A 22,010-nucleotide genomic window follows, 5' to 3' on the forward strand; every position below is an offset into this window, starting at 1 on the left:
CACCACATGATGCACACACACGTTTTCTATGTAGCTGTGTGTGTGTTTCTCTCTCTCTCACACACACACACACACACACACACACACACACACACACACACACACACACAGAACAGGTGGATGTCGGCTTTTAATTACATAACAGTCGTCATTATCTTCCTCTGATGTCATGGATATAATAACACCGCAGGCAGCTAAGTACTTATTTGAGGTACTTGTACTTGTCGCCTCGCAACACGAGGGGCGCGGGTTCGATTCCCCGATTCCGGGCGGTCCTTCTGTGTGGAGTTTGTTCTCTGCGGCTTCCTCTCACAGTCCAGTGGAATGGTACTTGTACTACAGTGTGTCGTTTGTGTAGCCTTTGGAGGTACAAATAAAGAATAAAGTATAAAAGCGTGTGTTTGTGTGTGCATGTTTGTGTGTATTCGCATACTTCTGCACACACCGTGTTCAGGCTTCTACTACACCACATTCATGAGACTTGAAGTCACTTTTTACATTAAAAAAACAAAGACTTGCTTTTATGATAGCTGCATTCAATTCAAAAATCACAAATACAAATTTTCCTCGGATGATATGACGAGTACGACTAATAAATCACCACATCAAATATGGACGTATTTAACTCATTGATTGCTGAAGTGTCTACAAAAATAACAGGTCATGTTTTTAAAATACATCTCTCATCACTCAGCTTTCAGTAATATTAAACAGATCACTTTTCTTTAAAGTTGTCAGATGAAATTTGAACCTTTTAGGCCCCAAAAAAATCTTTGAATTTAATAGAACTCGATTTCAGTTTTTATCGAACATACACGGCAAAAAGTAAACGGCTATAAATGTTATAAATGTTCCCCTTGCAGAAAGTGAAAGTGATCACTCTGGGTGCGTCTCGGCTGACTCCCTGAACTGTAGTAGTACACGGTGATGTATTGTAGTATCGTAGTACTCAGGGCCTCCGCCAGCAGCAGAGTATCAGTGTATTCCCACAGAGCATCCGGAGCCAAGTCGCTCCACCTGATACATCATTGCTGTTGATATCGTCCCTGCAGACGAGCATCAGAGCCTCCGTTCTGCAGCTGCTTTTAAAAGAATACAAGTGTTCATCCGGCGACGGCAAAAAAAAGCTCGGAAAAGCTTCTCGCGTGTTTAAAGCAGATGAGAAGAAAATGCATCAACCCTTCCTGAATATCAGAGCTATGATCATATTCTCTGAGAGTGAGATACGTTTTACATTTGGCTCCATTTACATTATGATTCACTCTTGTGTCAGTCTTTCTTTGCAGTGAAAACAGCATGTTCTCTCGCTAATAACAATACGTCACCGTCATCCTGTGAAAAGCTCGGCTTCACATCAGAGAGAGGGAGAGAGGGAGTGGGAATAAGAAAGAGGTCCTCTCGGCCCTTTTATGGGCTCCGGGTGGAGGAAAAGCACAACGCTGTTGGTCTCTACAAGTAGAAAGGCTTCCAGAGTGTCCTTATTCACTCAAACGCCACTATTGAACGCATTGTGGTTCCTCTTGCACAGTGAGAAAGTTAAAAGAACTTGAGGAAAAGTGTTCTCGGTTTTCTTTCATGTGAAAGTTTCAAAGTAAAAGTAGCAAATACCGCTACAAGTCCTGCAATCACAATCTTACTGACACAATCGTACAAAAGTAGCATCAAAGCATACTTAGAAGTACAGAAAATACTCATCATGCTGCAGAATAATGCACATTATATTAAAGCTATCAGTTTGAGATGCTGCTCAGGAGTGTTTGTCAAGTTGTTCTAGTTGTAAATCATAAATCAGACAATGAAGAAACGTATTAAGTCATTAAAATAAAGTGTAAAAGTGATCATTCTGATGGAAGTTGTTGCAGAGATTTTGGGGTTTAAACCTTCCACACTAGTTTCACAAGGCTGTGATTGTCCTCGAGGTCCCGAGAGGACATGTCATACACTGATGTCAAGTTTAATAAAACGAATTACTAACATCGACACACTTTAATACAATCAGGATCTGGATCCACAAGAGTCTCAGATTAGGTTACGATACTGCACGTGTGTTTCAGGTCGTCAGCATGCAGAAATATCCTCACACGCGATTCTAGATGGCCGTGGAAAGAAAACATAAATGTGTACTGCATTAAAAAAAAACTGCATGTGATTATTATGAAGTGAACATGAATGTAGAGGGGAGACTCCTGGTAATCAAACAATCAATTTTCATTCATGTATCTTGAGGTCAAAGGTCAATGGGCTCCTGTGAATGCCAGTTTCTCCCCCTCAGTAACGTTTTTAGCGCTTTCAGCTAGCCAACGAGCTAGCTAGCGTGACATCATTCGCGCTGCCGTTCTCCTACTTTACTAAAAGGTCGTAGATGTGAAGGTCAGCGTGTGGTTATAGCTACAAATGTAGTGATATGCGTTTAATAATTCAGGGCTCTTCCAAAAGGTTTTGTTCATGTGGTTTTCTCGTGTTTCACAACACGAAGTTACTCAGCGACTCCTCTGCTCAGTCTGGTTTCATGACGCGGAGCTCCTACGGAAGCCCGGGAGGTTTTTTCCTCGCGTCTCTTTAGCCCGGCTCCTCACATCCCTCTCCTCCTCCCAGCATATGATATTAATCTTAACACCCTCGCTCTCTCTCCTCTCCTTTTGTGCGACGCCCTCGTCTCCTTTTTCAGTTTTTTCTTCTTCTCTCCTCTGAAAAGCGTCTGGTAGAAACACTGTTACACTCCCACCATGTCGCCTGGACGCACTTCAGCATGTGTGAGCGCCACAGAGGCCTTCTCCTCGCCACGAACGTACCCTTGTTTTGAGTGGAGAGAGTCAGCCGGCGGACGGGGAACAAACTCCCTTTTTTTCCAAAAAAAATGTCAACATTATTAGTTAAAAAAGTTCAAACTGTGAGATATTCAACACTAAAAATGGATGTTTGTAGTTTAAAGTAACGATTTCAACTTCTCTGCTGTGGGGATTTAAAACATAATCCTCATCATAATTTCTATTTTATTTAATTGTATTTTTTTTTAATTTTCCACCGTTCTTTTCATCTGTAACTATATACCTCCTTAAAATGCTAAAATATATTTATTTAATGATATATTTTAATTATTTTATTTAATTTAATAATGAATGCTAATAAAAACCTAAATTCTTGAAATGCATTTTTTAATAGTTCCTTTTACATATGGAAGCCCATTCCCGCCCAAAAAATTAAATAGGACTTTTTATTTCATTTATTTATTTTATTTTCACATGTTGACTGTTTATCTCATAATTTGAATCTATCTCATAATTATGACTTTTTTATTTTTGTATATGCGGGAATGGGCTTCCAGATTATTACGCAAATAAAAAAAAGATACATTTAATTATTTATTTATTTTTTCAGTTGAGCAACACCATAATCTTTCCACCGACCTTCCTGGCAACTGCAACATAAAAGTGGACAAACCATAATAAATCAGACAAAACGACCAGCGCGACGGCAAAAACACACACGAGACATGAACCTCCTCCCCGCCTCGTACGCTTTTTGGTCAAATAATTCTTTGAACAAAGCTTTCCCTCAATTTAATTTCCCTCTTGTTCCTGAAAACTGCAGACCTCTGCAACTCTCGGGCAGTTTAGCAGATAAGCTTTAGAGGAGAGATAACAAAGTCTGAGCGCGAGGAAAAGGCCCGGCAGCCGAGCTCGGAGCAGCAGATTCCCATAAAGGTGACGTGAGGTGAACGCAGCGATGAACACGAGAGTGACTAATGCCGGTTTACTGTAAACACAATATCTCATGTCCGCGGCACCGACCTCGGGTACGATAAGATGTCTCCCGAGTGGAAACATTACTCAGTTTACAAACTCACATGAGCGTCAGTGCTTCGGACGGGCGGGATCAATATGTGTGATCGTGAAGCTCCTCCGGCTCCCGAGCCAAAAGGGTCTGATGTCATCGACGCGCAGCCCGGAGCTGCTGCGTCCACTTCGAACCCGAAAGCGTGTTTGAAGCTCGAATCAGAATCAGAGAGAAAATGAACGCTCGCGTCGTCAAAGTCACGTTACCAGAGTTCTCTGAGACGCTCCACAGCGCCGGGAGGCTTCATGCCCAGGAGGATATGCATGTGATTGTATATATCTGGACACTAAAATACACAAGTTATCGCTTGTATTGTGAGAAGTGACAACTGTCATTGAGAAAGAATACTAAACGCTATATGTCACATATGAAAAGAAGAGGAAACCCGAAATGAAGAGTGACTGCTGATCATGAAAAAGAGTCATTCCCAAATAAAATCATCTCAAATGTCCTGTTGTCAGAAGCAGCGGAGCAGATCCCACACAGCTCATATTCATCTGGAATACCTCGGGTCAATATTTATGGATATTTCTTGTGACATTTTCTTAATATATTTTTCTTTCATTTTTGTAAAAAAATAATAATAATTGTAAAAAAGAAAAAAAACTACATACTTTTTTTAGAAGAAAAATTACATATTTCTGTTAAAGAAAAAAAAAGTACATATTTTTTGTAAAGAAATTTCTAAAGAATATATATATATATATATATATTTTACAATCATCAGAAGTAGAAAGTGGACGTTCTGCTGTGAGGAACGTCCCCGCTGAGCTAAAGAAGGACTTTAGTGCTCGAGAGCGACGTCCAGTCGTCTCATTTAGACGCTTTTCTTTAAGACGCATAAACGCTTTTAAATTCACTTATGTAGCGATGAAATTTATATCGTAGAACAAAAACGTTAAAATCTCTTCATTCTGCCTCTGAGACGAGGACCCGGAAGTGTGAACATGCTGACTCATCACTCTTTTGTTGGCTCGCCTTCTGGACTTTGCATATTTCCATTTGCTGCACTTATACTTCACACTGTACTAAATATTGTTATTTTCATCCCACAGATAGCAAATCCTTTTGAATTGAGAATTTCAAATCAGAACCAGAACCGTGTATTGCCATGTTTGTCCTGGCGGGACGTGCAGAACGTTTAACATTTAACAATAAATGCAGATTTTGTCATTTTACTGTCCCGAGAAATCAGAGACGAGGTTCAATATCTTCCATCATTTATCATCGTGTGACCAGAGGTTTCACGAATGATTGCACGTGAACCAGTCACAACGATAATGATAATAACAATATGTATAATATATAAAAAAAGTAAAATCAACTTTATTTGTAAACGCAAGAACTGCAGAACAAAATGCTTCACAATGAAGGAAGCTAGATATAGAAGGAACAAAAGTGTAGACTCAAAAAGTTTTACGTCTAACATTCGGTACCTGAAGGCATCACAGAACCACTGCACTGAAACCAGCATTAGTCTGGGTGTGTGTGTGTGTGTGTGTGTGTGTGTGTGTGTGTGTGTGTGTGTGTGTGGTTCCACAATCCCTATATTCTTAACGTCTGGACAAATCGCTCTTAATACCTTTTGTGTAGCTCTCTAAATGCTCCCCTCCTCCTCCTCCTCTTCCTCCTCTTCCTCTGGACTGCCCAAAGCAGAATGATTAATTTGTGGCTATTGATTTCTCTTCCTGAGCTGAAAGTATGTGTGAGAGAGGGAGGGAGAGGGTGAGGTACAGCGTGAGAGAGGGTCAGAGGAGCTAAGGGGTGAGGAGGGAGAGAGACTCGGAGAAGGGAGGGAGGGGGAGGAGGAGGAGGGTGGAGGAGGAGGGGAGGGGGAGATACATCCAGTATTCAGTGTAGTGCTTCTCTGCAGTTCTTTTTTTTTCTAATCTTTAATGTAGGAAAAAAAAGCCAATGGTTGCAGTCTGGATGCGTCAAACCACCTCCCCTCAGTCTCTCTCTCTCCCTCTCCTCCCTCTCTCATCCCTCCCTCTCCCTCTCTCTCGGTGGCGATTGGCAATTCACTGAGTGTCCACATGTCATCTCTTGCCCTGCTGCAGCGGCGAGAAGCGCGGCATGCTGGAAGGAGGAGGGGGGGAGGGGAGGAAGAAGTGGGGGGGGGAGTTTAAGGGGAAGGCAAAGCAAAGGGGAGGGCAGGCAAGATGGCTATAGATGGATGGAAGCATGCATTCATCCATCGTTTCCCTGTTTCATTACATCCATGTAAATGCTGCTGCTGCTGTGTGTGCGTGTGTGTGTGTGTGTGTCTGTGTGTGTGTGTGCGCGTGCTCCCCACCTCTCATATTAGACGAGCGTCGTCTCCAACACAGTTTTCTTTCCCAGCCAATTCTTCACTGCCTCTTTTCATTCCCCTTCCCATCCTTTTCCCCGCGTCGGTTAAATCCCCACGAAGCTCGCCAGAGGAAATTTAATATCACGGCCTCCCCACCCCCCCCCCCATCCCTCCAAAAAAACTAACTAAATAAATAAAACAAATAGAAGGGGAAGAAGGGAGATGAGACGGGAAGTCACAGGGATTGGCACTTAATTCTATTGGGTAATGTTTTTAATGAAGCCGCGTGGTTAGCGGCGAGCGGCGTCTCCCTGCGTACTACGAGCTCCTGACAGGCGGACGGCTGTAGAGGAGCGTGACCTACATCCCCCCCGCTCCTCTCGGAGAGCTCGTCTCGCGGCTCGGCGTAGAGTTAATGAGAGAAATGAAACATTGTACAGTGATCCAGCAAATGTCCATTTTGTCAAGTGACCTTTTCAAGGGCGTCCGCGCAGCAGCAGCAGCGGCGGTTGATGAAATGAATACATACGCGGTGCGACGGGAGCATCACAGCACGCTGCGCAGATGAAGAGCATCTCCTCAATGGAGAGCGTCGATTAACAAGGTCGCCGGTTAGTTTTTTTTTTTTTTTTTTTTTTACGCGAGCGACGATTCATTCGCAGCCTGCGAGATAAAGGAGCAATTATTCTTTTATTGTCTAGTATTTGGGCTGAGAAATCTATTCAAAGGATCCATAAAACAGAGCTTCCTTACAGCCGGCGCTTCATCAAACCTGCACGGTGTGATGCAAGCTGGACACACACACACACACACACACACACACACACACACACACACACACACACACACACACCAGGGATGTTGTAGATTTGGATTTGGAATAGCTCTGAAATATGGAAAGGAAACATATATATTGAGTCAGTATTGAGTCGTTTTTTTCCTCCCCGCATGTGTTCATGTCACGGCCAGGAAGAGCACAGGTGTAATTGATGGCGTTAATAATGGCCGCATTCCATTTAGGTGAGCCACCTCCAGGGTAACGCCGTTTCGCACCAGCTAACCGACTCTTTTGTCTGAAAATAAGCATGGAAATATATATAAAAGACTGATTTTGTGGGCTCCAACGAGAGCTTTCACACCCTGAGACGGGCCTCGATCGGCCTCCACCTGTCGAAACGCGTGTTGGCCGTTGAAATCCTTTGTTCTGGTCGTCGGGCAGATTTCGGTCCAGTAGGACGTTTTTTCAGACTGTGCTGCTGCTTCAGAACACCAGGAAACAATGAACGAGTCCCCTTTTCAACATCTTATAATGTTCATCAAACACTGTGAAGACGACAGCGTTGGCATCAAGTGTGAGGTTCTAGTAGTTTGTGTATTGTGTAACGTTTTCTCCTCCCACATCGTCTGTCTGAGTAGTTTTTTGTGGACTCTGTTTTAAACTTGAGGGGCGGTTGCTCTAACGGGAAAAAGACGGGAATCGCTGAAGGTGAAAAGTCTCTTAAGACTTCTATACAACCAGAGGAGTCGCCCCCTGGTGGTCAGGAGAGAGAATGCAGCTTTAACACATGAAGCAGAGACTTCTATACAACCAAAGGAGGGCCATTGACAGAGCGGCAGCCTTTGACAAGTTGGGAGTGAGAATATTCCACAGACTAAATAATATGACCGTTTTGCTTATTCCCAACATTTTATTGTCTTAACTCAAACGGCCGCGGCGTCATCGCAGAGCAACGATGATCAGCTTCTGTTCCGTGATCAATGCAGACGAGTCGGATCGAGTGATTTATGTCCAGTTCACCTGGCGGACTCGCAGCCTTCAGCAGCAGTTTGTGTCGCGACTTCGCGGCGAAGAGAACCGAGAAAATAAATAAGATTCACCCTCGCGACTCCTGCATGCGGCCGTCATGACGCGACACAGTAAACACACACACAGTGGAATGAAAAACACACACATGTGCAGTTTACATCTGCATGACATCTGCAGGTGAAAGTGTGTGTGTGTGTGTGTGTGTGTGTGTGTGTGTGTGTGTGTGTGTGTGTGTGTGTGTGCTCTCACCCAGCGCTGCCTGTGTGCACGCTGCTGTGATCATGAGAGACTCCCTGTCCTGGAAAGCGATCTGAGGGAGCAAAAGGGGAGCCACGCTGCTCCTCATTAAAAATTCATCCTGTTCCTTACTGCTCTCAGGAACATGGAGACGATGAAGGTGAGCGCGCACACACACACGCACACACACAGACACACACACGCACACACACACACAGCACAGAAGAGAGGGGGAGGAGAGAGGCAGCATGCTCGCCTGGAAATTACATCATCCTCCTCCTCCTCCTCAGTGGACTTAGCAACACCTCGCCTACATCCGGAAGCGGCGATAATAACAGCGGCGACTGAAGAAGAAGAAGAAGAAGAAGAAGAAGAAGAAGAAGAAGAAGAGGAAGAAGAAGAGGAAGAAGAAGAAGAAGAAGAAGAAGAGGAAGAAGCAGCAGCATCGTCAGCAGTTCGGCGGCTGCTTTGTCTACGAGTCACAGACGCACCTCCGCAGACGTGAATAATCGAGTGTCAGCCGTTCCCAGACACCAGGTTTACATCATTTCCTGTAGGGAGCCTATTAAATCATCATCCTTCAGGTGAAGCGCCCGGCTCGCTCCATCACGCCGCTCCGGCTCGACGTGCGAGTGATGGAAGAAACTGCGTCGGAATCAATTAAAGTCGGGTCACGTTCAACACTTAAAACGTCAAAAAATGTATCGCTCTTGTTTTTTTCGTCGTGCGGTTCAGTCGTTTGGAAAAAAAAAATACACCAAAATATAATTGTCCATCTGCTCTTAACCTTTTGAAAACCGCTCCAATTTTAATTCCCAGCATGCCCCATTCAGACAATCTTTTGGCATAACATTTTTGAACCGAACGACACAGTTTTTTGACTGAAACTTCTTCCTAACAGACCAAGACTTTGTTTTATTGTGATTTTTGCTGCAGATTCTGATTCTTTAGGTCCTAATCTTTCCAAAAAGGTGTCTTATTGACGCTCTAGGAGGCTTTTTGGATGTTCATAGTTATGATCAAACTATCTTTTAAAAGTGTTTGTTTTTTTTGCAGATATACATTTTTTTCCCAAGACTTTGCTGAATAAATACATACAATAAACACAAGTATTGTAATTAATTAGGGGTTTCTATAACGACTCAAACACAGGAGAAAAGGAGGTCCGGAGACAACATTGATTCCACAGTTTTCAACGGCTGAAAGTCGAACCTCGTCGACGGACGCCGCTCAACCTTTTCTCTCTCCTCTCTGGTGTTTTGGGAGTTGAAGCGGCCTCGATTGACGGATGCGGTCTCATTACAACTGTTTGTTGTCCCAACAGCGCCATTTGCTGTGACAGTGGGGTCTGCCAGCCCTGTCGGCTGCAGCGAACACTCACTCTGCGGCGCCGTAAACACGACCATCTGAGCGGCGGCGCCGAGACGTCCTCGCCGACGGACAGGAAGCCATCGTATCGGCCGGACGATACCTAACCGCACCGTAACGCCCACAGTCGACACACACCTGCGCCCCGCTGACGCACACCTGCGCCCCGCTGACGCACACCTGCGCCCCGCCTTCCTCCTCTCAGCGGCTGTTTGAACGTCTCTGCAGACGCACGTCGTCATATCTGCTTCCTCCCTCCTCGCTCTCCTCTCCATCGTCCAGCATCAGACTCTGTCCCGTGAGCTACAGGAGCCTTCGGCCCTCCTCTTCCTCTTCCTCGGCCCGAGGCCCGGCGCTCCGCTTGTCAGCAGCTCTCCCGCCGGGTGCTAAGAGGGCGTCACGCAGGTGGGAACGTCTCTGTCTCGTCCACTCTGCTTGTTGGTTTGTGTGAAACCATTTAGCCGCCGTGTGCGCGAGAGATGTGACGGAAGATTTAATCACGTGAAAGTAAAGTCACACGTCTACTTTTATCTCATTTCACTGCTCGTTAATGTACCAGATATTAACTCAATGAACATGAGTTAATATCTGGGTCATGAGTCATCCTTTGATCTCTAGAAGGTCAAAAATATACATTTCCTGGAGTTCAATGTGACGTGTTCCATTTTTTTTTTTCACACCAGAAGTTCAAAACTACTGACGTGGATGAAAATAAATCACATTTGAGGAGCTGGAACTATGTTTCAATATTGGGCTTATAAATGCCTCAGAAGACTAATCAACATAGATTCTGATTGATATATATATATATACAAATTATAGAGGTATATATAAATATACCTCTATAATATATCACAATATATGCAAAATCCCTTAGAAGCTTCCACTTGAGGCTCTGAACTGTGATCCTGTGAACAGAAGTTAATCTCCATAAGTGTGAAATAAAAAAGTAAATTACTTTTCAGTGACTTTGCTACAACTAATATTTAATAAGGCAATTATTTTATCGATTACTTGATTTATTGTTTGAACCATAAAATGTCACAAAGTAGTGAAAGTTGCCCACGACGGCGATGCTTTCAAAGTGCTGCTTTTACCAAAGTTAAAAACAGAAAAAAGTGCGAACAGTTATCAGTTTATCAATGTTTTATCAAACTTAACGTGAAACAATGTTCTTTACCGTTTATTATGAGAACAGTTGCTTTGGCGGAAGAAATATTTTCGATCGAATCTGCAGAAGAAGTCAAAGTGAAAGTAATCCAGCCTTGATAAATCCATCGCGCATTGCATCGTCGTTACTGTTATTATTATGACTCTCATCACCGCTATTAGCATTAGCATCGTCCCCGGCGGGCGGGGGGGCGCTCTGCTCCTTCCTGCAGCTCTGAGATGATGCAGTGTGTTTGGGCTGCGTTCTGACACCGAGCAAATACTCCGTAATAGATTGCAAATGAAGCGCGCCGCGGACACCGCCAATTAATCAAAAGGCAGATTGTCGTACTTTCTCGGCGCGCGATGGAAGAAAAGAAAAGAAAGAAGAAGAAAAAAAAGTAGGAGGTGAATCGCAAACCTCCTTAAAATGAATGGATTGTATCTGCAGTTAATTATCATTTACAACAGGGTCTCTCCGGGATGTTTCCACAGCTTAAGGATACGGCCGGCGGAGCGGAACGAAGAGGAGCTCTGCTGCGATGCGGCCAGAGATTGGCCTGCTGGTAATTACACTTTCATTGTAAGAGGATCAATTCTATGTAATCAGAGAGCAATCTCACTGAAAATCGAGTGGTTATTCAAGCCACTTTAACATGGAAACTTTACATTTTTAACAGGACAAACATTTGCTTTGATAAACACAACACCGGACGCACCGCTGGTGCCCTTGACTTTTGACCTTTGACCTCTGAGCTCTGTAGCAGCTTTAGGAGCTCGCTCAACTTGTGTGTGCTTTAAGTTCAGGTTGTTTTCATCATTGATTGGTCTTTTGTATTCATCTTTTTGTCTGTAACATATAAAAAAAGAACTAATGACAATGACGAGAGCCTGAAATCTGAGAATATTCGACATTTTTGCTTAAAAAACTTCTTTTAAATATCGGTCAATCATCAAAAACATTCTATAATTTCCATTTTTACACTTCGGTTTTACAAACAAAGAAGATATATTATGTTAAGAGAGATTTAGGGATACGGCTAGCTGTTTCCAGCTGTTTTCAGTCTTTACGCTAAGCTAAGCTAAGTGGCTGCTGGATCCTTGCGTCTCGCTCTCGGTGGGAAAGTGAATAACTGTATTTCCTACATTTCTGAACGGCTAATTACAGCTAGCTTATGGCTCATGTTTTTATCGGCAGCTTGCTGACACTGTTTGTGACAAAGATATTTGATATAAAAAAGCCGATATCTTCTATTTCTTCAAGCTCCTGCTTGCATTTCATTAAACTGCATTTTTGACCGGCGGCAGGCCGGCACCGTCGACAGGCCGAACGGGCGCGCTCACGGTCTGGTGAGTCGCGATGCCACACAGTATACGCGTACACAAAGACTAGCCCTGGGTGTGTTTGCTATCGATTTGTTCTCTGGTCATGTGGGATAAAGATAGACCCCACCCAACAGGACCAACTGCAGCTAAAAATAACATGTGTAAATCAAGGCTAGAGCCACACACACACACACACACACACACACACACACACACACACACACACACACACACACACACACACACGCACACACACACGCACACACACACAGACAGACAGACAGTCCTGCTGGCTGTGATGATGACGATGTGTCGGGAGGTCAGAGGGGATAATTATTGTGTAGTAACTCAAATGCTGCACGTCACCGTTGTTTAATGCTTTTATTTTGAAATTTTGACCGCCTCCTGTCACAGGGGCTCTTAAGACTGAGAGAGGAAACGGGCGGCAGGGGCGGCGGGGTCTCCACGATGAGCGGGGTGACAGCATTTATGGGAGAGCGCAACCAAAGTTTACAGCCACGCCGCCATCGACCAGCGCCATGCGAGCTATTAATCATACACGAAACCAATTACCATCACAGCCGTCTGCTGTCCATCTCGGAGGCTCCGTCAAGGCTGCGCCACCTAGACATGACTATTAATATACAGGCGTGGACTTTAAACCTCCGTCGTCCTGTCGAGTTTTACATAATTAAGAATAACGCTTTTTTTTCATTTTAATTTGAAGGGTTCAGATCAGATGGTTCAGTCGTTATTAAATCACGTTTTGGTGATTACTTGTTCAACGTCTGTCGTCTCTGGCTTTATGAGGGACTGGTTATGGAACGTAAACACAATACTGGTTGGAAGTTTTTATTTAACCTTTTGGAAACCGTCCGTGAAAATCCTCCCACGTCCATTTTAAGTCCCAGCTTGCCCCATTCAGACAATCTTTTGGCCTAAAATACGTAATTTTTCTCATTTTTGAACCAAACGACACAGTTTTTTCACTGAAACTCTTTCCAAACAGGACAAGACTTTGTTTTATTGTGATTTCTGTTGCAGATTCTGATTCTTTAGGTCCTAATCTTTCCAAAAAGGTGTCTTATTGACGCTCCAGGAGGCTTTTTTGGGGAATCTGGCTCATATCATGCTGGATGTTTATAGTTACAATCAAAATATCTTTTAAAAGTGATTTTTTTTTTTTGCAGATATACATTTTTTCCCAAGACTTTGCTGAACAAATACATACAATAAACACACGTATTGGAATTAATTTGGGGTTCCTACAACGACTCAAACGCAGGAAAAAGGAGGTCCAGAGACAAAAATTAGTTATTAAAGTTTTCAAAGTGACGAGTTTGTTCAGAACTCCAACAGGACAACTGTGGGATGGATTGCCTGTACACACATTCATGGTTCCCAGAGGATGCGTCCTGGAGACTCGTAGTTCAGGTTCACGTTCGTGGATTGCAGTGACTCTCCCTCACACTAATAATAAAGTGTCCATGAAGTCCCTTAAACCTCCCTAACTCGACGGTAACAGACACATTTTGGCGTTATAGGGACTCAGGGAGGGAATTTAAATAGTTTACGACCACTTTGTCGCGTTAGGGAGGGAGAAAAAACTTTTACGGGACTCACAAATACTATAAAATGTTTTCACCGTTACTTTACAAATGATTATTTAAAGGGTCGAACGCCTTTTAGGGCTTTTTTTTTGACCCGTGTTCCCTCTTTTGTCAGCAGCCCTGAGTGGAACAATGCATTTTTTTATTATAAGAATTATTCAACACACTTTATCTTATTTCATAAGAGATAGATCTGGAGGAATTAAAGTGACGATGATGGTTTTTGAAGCATTCGGATCATCATCTGTAACAACCATAATAGTAATACATTGTCCCTGGGAACCCACTTATTAAAAATAACAAACCATTGCGACATAACTCACAATACGCCTCATCCATAAATCATAAGAAGAGCGAATTTATGAGTGAAGGAACGGCCCTAACCGTCCTTACTGCCGCTCCTCATCCCCTCGTATCATCTTCAGGAGATAAACCAGCATATTCCTTTGATGAATCACATCTTTTTTTTTCCTTTTATGCATTTGTTACTGAAAACATTTACACGTTCTTAACACATAAAAAAAAAAAAGCGAGACTAAAATATATTCCGACCGAGGTACCGGGCTCCTGTGTTCTTCCTCCTCATCAGTTAAACAAACAGAATGTTTGCAGCCTTTCATATCAGATTCAATAGTTATAAGACGGCAAAAATGATCAGAGGAAGACAAACATTCAGGGTCTCCCTTGTCAAAGCCGTACCGCAGAAACAAATGTTCAACACAAGATTACGGAGAAAATTCTGCAAATGGATTTGGCGACCTGAATAAAATCTCCTGAGTCGTTGTGTTCCTGAACTATTTGCTCAATCAGCTGTCATGTCATGTGTTCATTTAGAGTGCGTTGCTGATTTAAAAGGTCAGTTGGAGAAGAACATCAGCGACAACAATCAACAATACATAAGTGAGACGGTGACTCATAAGCGCATGATGTAATGCAAGCGCACTGGTGTGCGGGGCCGCGACACAGCAGCAGCGCCGGCATCAAACCTAAACAGACCTGCGGCTGCACTCTAAACCCGATCAATGAACTCTGCACTGATACCCGGGTACCAGAGTCTGCCGCAACCCGAGAATTATAACAAACGAGAGCCGGCGACGACGACGCCAACCGGAAAAAAAACAAAGGCCGAGAGTCGCCGCGCTGTTCTCAGACTGTCTCCGGGCCCCAGGCCTCTAATCCAGTAACGTCTGGCCTGTAATTCGGCCTTAGTGGGCAATAGAGAGGGCGAGGCGGAGACCAATAAGACGGTCGTGTTGGTGCAGCCGGCCGTCTGCTGGTCTCGACGGACGGCAAAATGAATCCCATCCATCGTCCGCTGCGGGGCGGAGTGACAGTGCGGTGCGATGGAGTCCCTTTACACAAGCAGGAGTAGAAAGAGAGAGGGGGGGGGGGGTTGGAGACCAACGTGACGGAGGCTCAGCTGCTACCGCAACAAGTGGCCGCGAGGCCCCGTGAATACACACTTTCCATCCACTCTCAATCTCACCGTAATCCGGGGCCCAGGCAGCCGGGTGTACAGGCGACGGCGTGTCATAATACAATGTAATGCCACTTTAAGGCCGGGACATTAGCCCGGGTGGGCACGCTGCAGCTGGGTAATCCTTATCTGATTGGACTATGAGACTAATCCCGTCTCTTCTCAGCCGCGCTGCTATCTGCTTTTATCTCAGGCCTGCCTCTCATCCTGCTGCACACACAAGAAATACACAAACACCATGTGTACAAAAGCACACACACTCACACAGCATACTCCCACGTGTGTGTGTGTGTGTGTGTTTTTCAAATGCATGAACGTACACTACATTGATACTCCCACGAGGTGCTACATAGAATCACGAGGCAGGATGTGTGAACTGTGATCTGTGGTGATCGACAGCAGCTGTGGGAGGCCTCGCTCAAGTGCGGTAGCCATTTTAGCAAAAACATATATGTTAATAAAGGAAAGCGCATTTTTCTACATCATCTCTGTTGGCTGAAGAACACTTCAGTGTATGTGAAATGGCTTCAACTCAAATGAAATCAACAGTCTAAAAGGCTTTTACTCGTCAGGGGCGTTTTCTTTCATGTGATTGATTCACACATCGATATATTTTGGATTATTTGGCAAGTTAAATAAAGGCATCAACCAATCACAACGCGTGTAATGGACATATTTAAAACAAATCTGTTAGTCCGAATCAAACCGAGATGGCTCTTTTCCACCATTTCCAGTCCTTCCCTTTCAAAATAAAAGCTCTGCACATACACGCTGTCAGCCAGAGGGAACTCAAATTCACCTTTTGAGTAAATATTTTCAAAATGCATCATCAAATTTTTGGAAAAATTAGAGAGAACAATATGTTTTTGAAGGATACATCCAGGATGGAAACGGGTTAAAAAGATAGCGACGGAAGCTAAAGATGTAAAAGTGAGAAGAAATAGAGCAAAAAACTCCTGGTGATCGAGACAGAAGACACTGAGGCAACAACACTGTTTCTTCCTTCTTATGTCATTAAGAAGTAAAAGCAGCCGTCTGAGCTAGCTTAAGCATAGTGCTAACGTTAAATAATGTTGTGCTAGCGTACTCAGGTTTAACGTACATCTCCTCCAAACCTGTTTAACCAAAACTAGCTTCAAATCAACTAAACCGGCTCGAAACTGAACAACTTAGCTTGCAGGTCTGACGTGGTGCAACAGATACCTCCTGCACACGTCGTATAGTTTTGGAATCGATGAACCTTAGCGTGCTATAAAAGCCATCAGCCAGCGTAGTGGCCCTCTTCTTCATCACAGGGTCCATTCCTCTCTCCCACACCTCAGCTCTGACTCCGTCTCGTACGTGGAGCCCGAGGGCGGCGCTGGAATGAAGATGAATAGCTCAGATTAGCGGAGAGCGCAGAGCGCCACACCCGGCTGAGAGCTGAGCGGCCGCTCTGATACGGACGTCCCGGGCAAAGACACCGGTTTACTGTGCCCACCGCCGCTCACCGGCTCACCGGCTCGGCCTCCGCCCGCACACCCACACAATTTCACTAAACTTTAAATCCTGGACGTCAACAGCAGAACACCAAGAGGTGCAGGTTTTTACTCTCAAAAAGACGGGAAAAGCCAGAGAGCTGTTGGCGTTTGGCAGATAATAAAAAATCAAACTGCTGAAAACATGAAGTCAAAGCATTCACTGTGTTTGACTCACTCCCAAAACCTGTAGAAGCAAAGACCTGCAGGGGAACGATACCGAACAACAACTGGAAGGAAAGAGCCTCTCTCTCTGTCTCATGCTGCATTAACTATTATTTTGATTATTGACAACTTATTCAACTAACAGATCTTATGATTTTATTTGTTCCCAGACCCCAGATTACATCTTCAAATGTCTTTTCTTGGTGCGACCAACAGTCCAAAACACACATAAAGTCGTTGAAAACTGTGCAACCAATTTTGTCTCCAGACCTCCTTTTCTCCTGTGTTTGAGTCGTTGTAGGTCCCCAAATTAATTGCAATATATGTGTCTGTTGTATGTATTTGTCCAGCAAGGTCTTGGGGAAAAAATGTATATCTGCAAAAAAAATCACTTTTAAAAGATATTTTGATGGTAACTATGAACATCCAGCATGATATCAGCCAGATTCCCCCCCAAAAAATGTCTCCTGGAGCGTCAATAAGACACCTTTTTGGAAAGATTAGGACCTAAAGAATCAGAATCTGCAACAACAATCACAATAAAACAAAGTCTTGTCCTGTTAGGAAGAAGTTTCAGCCAAGAAACTGTGTCGTTCGGTCAAAAAGTGGAGAGATTATGTATTTTATGTCAAAAGATTGTCTAAATGGGGCATGCTGGGACTTAAAATGGACGCGGGAAGATTTTTCCAATAGGTAAAACTGAGAAAAGCAGCAAACATTAATATATTTATATGTTTCTGAAGTTAATGGGGAAAGCTGCAATGACGTCACAGTCAATCATCTCTGCTCTTCTTAACTTGAACCCAACACGTCTCCAGCAGGGCAGCAGCATCCTCAAAGGAACGAGCAGTGAAGGAAGAGCAACACTGTAGCAAACTGAGGAGGACGACACATGCAGATCCATTCAAATATGCACACACACACACACACAACCACACACACACTTCTGCAAAAAAAACAACAATTGCATGTCTTGGACCAGATACACAATCCTCTCCAGGAGCGAGAGAGAGAGAGAGAGAGAGAGAGAGAGAGAGAGAGAGAGAGAGAGAGAGAGAGAGATGATTGTGTTTTCTCTTGACGGGCGAGCGAGCGAGGCAGAGGTGGAGGTGATGAGGCGCCCCAGTGTGGGTATTCCCATTTTGCTTGTTCACAGGTTCTCCTCTCCGGCATGAAAGCTGGTTACACAAACACAAACCGCTCGCCCACCTGTGTCCACTCTGCAGGCAGGATGTGTGGGCCGCGCGCTGCCAAACACACAGCCTGCCGCTCTCTCCGCCGCGATAAGGACGAACTGGGAGGGTGGAAGGGGGGGGGGGCCGGCAAAAGGCCGCATTGGTCGCCGGCGAGGAAGACGAGCGGCTCGTCATCTTGGCACTTTGAATCAATTGAGGCGAGCGCGCGAGCTGAAGCCTAATTAACATCTGAAATGTTAAACTTCACTCAGTCCTGACTGTACATGCAGGCTGGATGTGCTTATCTCCGTGCAGCTGCATCCGCTCTGTACTTTTCTATCGCTCAACCCCCACCATGCTTTTTTTTTGGGGGGGGGGGGGGGTTAAACTACCTATAATTAAATGTACTCGCTTCTTAAGACCCAATTTCCTGGGCAGGAAATAATTTTGAATTAGAATTTAAATGAACCTGACCCCTAGTAAGTAAATGCACTGCCCCCCCTTCCTCCTCCTCCTCCTCTTCTGGGCCGGGGATGGTTCATGAATCACAAATGACAAATCTGGGTTTATTTCCTGCCATTTTGATCCGGGATCCAACGGGAGAGGCTCGTTGTGTGGACACAAAAGCAGCGTCCACGCTCCCAGAGTGCAGCGCTCTGATCCCATCTTGACTTCTTTTTTTTCGCTTTGCCAATTAAATAACTGGCCGGCAGAAATATGAAGGCAAAAAAAAAAAAGGCCAGCCATTGTAACAATTACACTCCAGCTGCGATCGGGCCTTCTGCGGGAGCCGTTAACACACCAGAAGCGCCGCCGCGTCCACATTCAGCGTTTTCTCTCCGTCTCCAGATCCAGGCAATAAACACTTTGTGACACCTTCACAAACCTACAAACACATCTGGAGCCGCTGTCGACGCCTGAGCGGCTTCTCGGGAACAGACGAGGTGTAAACCATCAGGAGTCGAGGTGAATGCTAATTTAACTTTATTCTATTTTGCAACTTTGATAGTTGAGTTTCACTTAAAAAAAAACACCACTTCTCCTTCCTTTACCGCTCATTGACCCACACTACATTACTTAAGTACAATAGGGAAGTATTCTCATGTTTTGACACTTTCTACTTCACTAGATTCGGGGGATATTGTACTTTTTGCTGTACTACACATATTTTTCATATTAAGCATAAGTTCATGTCTTGTCTTGTTTTAAATGCTTGTTAGCAGTTCCACCAAAGAGACATTGTTTTCCTCTCAGCTTCTCACACAGTTTGAATCCCAAAGGAGTCAAATTATTGAACATTTCACGACTTTTTTAAGCATAATTTAGTTTCTTCTTCTTCTTCTCTCTCCCATTAATCATCTCACGACCCCTCAGCATCATCTGGTGACCCTTTGAAGGGGGCCGGGCCCTAGGTTGAGAGCCACCTGGAGCAGCTACAACGGCAACACACTGCTCTACCATTGATGCATGATTATTTAATAATGTCATATATAATAACACACCAGTCTCAGGCAATATTGTACTGCAGAACAAGTACTTTCACTTTTGATAATTCAGCACATGTAAGTGATAATACATGCTGAATGCATGACTATGGCTGGATTGTATTTTGTACAGTATGTTATACTCCATGTGTATGTGTGTGTGTGTGTGTGTGTGTGTGTGTGTGTGTGTGTGTGTGTGTGTGTGTGTGTGTGTGTGTCCTTGGTGAGCTCACGGGCCGCCGCGGCGCACAACCCTCACATGTCCTCTTTCTTTTCGCTCTGTTTTTGGTCTCCACCACCTCCCGGATGGAGACGTCTGTCCCTTCATAGCGATGCTATGTTGTGTCTGCTGTTTGCTGAGCAGGTAGAAGTGTGCAGAGGCTCAACAGCCCCGACACAAACAATGAGCGGAGACTCACTCCCATCTGCAGGAGCCACGTCACAGTGTTCGCACAGTGTTTTATACATTATCATTGTAAAAAATACTGAATACAGGTGCTTTAAATCGGACTTCAAAACCCCCGGTTATGAAGCGTGGAGCAGGAAGGCGCACAGAGAGCCGGGGCTGCTTATCGCAGGAGCCAGAGGAGCATGAAGAGCTTTTTCCAGGATCTCACGGCGAAGAAGACGAGCAGATTCGTGACGCCCGGCGCCTCCACAAGGTTACGGCGCCGCACCCCGAGTCAGCGAGTCCGGACGTCTCCATTGGGACGTGACGGGAAGCACGCCCTCCTCCGTACGACCGGAAACCTGCGCTCGGGCCCGTGAGGCTTCTCGTTTGACGTCTGAGGTCAGAGGTCACGTGACGAGAGCGGGAGCCGCTATCTTCGTCGTGAAGATGCAAACCTGTAGGAACTGCTGTCGCGTCCTCGTCGACGCGGTCCCGTAGGCGTCCCTAACGCATCACGCAGAGCTCCCTGAATACCTCGTTATGTCATTATTTCAACTCTAGCGTCTGACTAGAGGAACTGTTCCAGAGCGGTGTGGGAGGCGTTTATGCAACAGCTTCAGGCTGCAACCAGAAACCCCGCTTCACCCCGCCTGCAGGAGCCCAACGCGCTGACACAACTACATCAGTCTGGATTCAGGTGGAGAGTTTGAGTCTTCACAGGTTCGTATCCAGGTTTAATTTCTGTCCTGTGACCTGCAGTGTCTCCCAGTCTGGGTCATTTGAACCAGAAAGGTGATTCATTATAGGAATAATAGGGCTACGCAGTAAAAACACATAAAAAGTAGAGAGAAAATGCATCAAAACGATGAATTGTGAAAGCAGAATTATGATTTTTCTGCTCAATTTGTTAAATAATCAAGCCTGAGATGTGTCTAGCAACCTATTAAAAGGTGTCCCAAAACAGAGAGCTGCTTGGCGCTGCCTGCTGGAGCTGAAAACCCTAAAATATTTGTATCAGTGTGGATCCAAACCACCTTCTTTCTCACCTCGTGAGCCCTGAAAATTAATATATTAGCGCAACACTTGTCACAGGATGCAAGTGTCATTTTGACAAAAGAAATTTGATGTTCCCTCGTCTAAATGTTTCATTATTAGAGACTCGAGGAAGACAAACACAGGAAAAAGGCACAGATTAAAGAGGAATTGCAGCAGGGACGTGCATTTGCAGGATTAGTCATTTCCACCAATCCTGTGATTTATCTCATAAAACATTTGAAGGAAGGTCCCACCTTTCCTGCTGGAGATGCACACCCTAAAATAATTGCATTTGTACGGATTTAAGTGGAAAGTTTTGACCTTGCAGACTTTTAAACTCGTCTCAGGTTGCATGTGCCAAACCGAAAAGTTGTTTCTTTTGCATTTAACAAGGAAAAAATAAACTTTAGAGCGAGTAACACCATTGTTTTGTAGCAGAATTAGTATTGTGCCTTAATTTCGGTCCTTTTAATAACCCCACAACCCTTCAGATTCTCCTTCCACCCCTTGAGGGACGTCCCAGAACAGAAACCGTGTACTTATTGCAGTGTTCAGTCCCATGTCCCCCTCGCTGTTCAGGGCTTTAAACACCACTTTCATTGACATTGATGTGCACTTTCACGTTGGGAAGCAGAGGCCCGTCCGTACGCTGAGGCACGAGAGGAACAAGCGCAGAGCGTCCACCAAACACCTGTGAACTTCAAACGCCACCCGGGGGAAACCCTGCTGGGAGAGAGTGTGTTTTTGGGGAGTCGTACTCTTACCTTCTAAGCAGCACGTCCTCCAGAGGCCCGAGTGGGTCATCACCTCCTCGTTCTTCTTGCTGGTCTCGTTCTCGCTCATGGACTTGCTCCTGCAGGTGCCGCGCGAGTACAGCCAGTAGTCCGTGCCGACCGCGATGGTCATGAGGCTGAAGGCCGCGAAGGCTCCCACCGTGGTCAGCAGCATCTGGACTCCGCGGTCGAACAGACCCATGTTTCCGCATTCCATGAAAGGGGGACCCCCTTTCCTCTTGATGTACAGGAAGTAAATATTTGAAAATTTGCGGGACCAAACCAAACCGAAAAAGCGGGATATACTCGAGCGGAAGGAGAGGGAAGAAGGAGGAGGAGGATGCGGTAGGAACCTTATGGTTGCGT

The 22,010-nt window shown here is 44.8% G+C and overlaps 1 protein-coding gene across 1 annotated transcript in view; it reads right to left on the reverse strand.

Annotated features, from left to right (window-relative positions):
- The window catches only part of cacng2a (calcium channel, voltage-dependent, gamma subunit 2a), a 54,091-nt gene that overhangs the window by 30,643 nt on the left and 1,438 nt on the right, over positions 1-22,010 (reverse strand). The window contains exon 1 of the mRNA XM_068579394.1: positions 21,636-22,010. This exon is cut by the window's right edge and continues 1,438 nt beyond it. Within this exon, the coding sequence (XP_068435495.1) occupies positions 21,636-21,861 (226 nt within the window). The 5' untranslated portion in view covers positions 21,862-22,010. The remainder of the gene's footprint in view (positions 1-21,635) is intronic.

Source organism: Clinocottus analis, unplaced genomic scaffold (genome assembly GCF_023055335.1).
Source record: "Clinocottus analis isolate CAN_PGR_092001 unplaced genomic scaffold, fCliAna1.0.p SCAF_16, whole genome shotgun sequence".
NCBI classification, from domain to species: Eukaryota; Metazoa; Chordata; class Actinopteri; order Perciformes; family Cottidae; genus Clinocottus; species Clinocottus analis.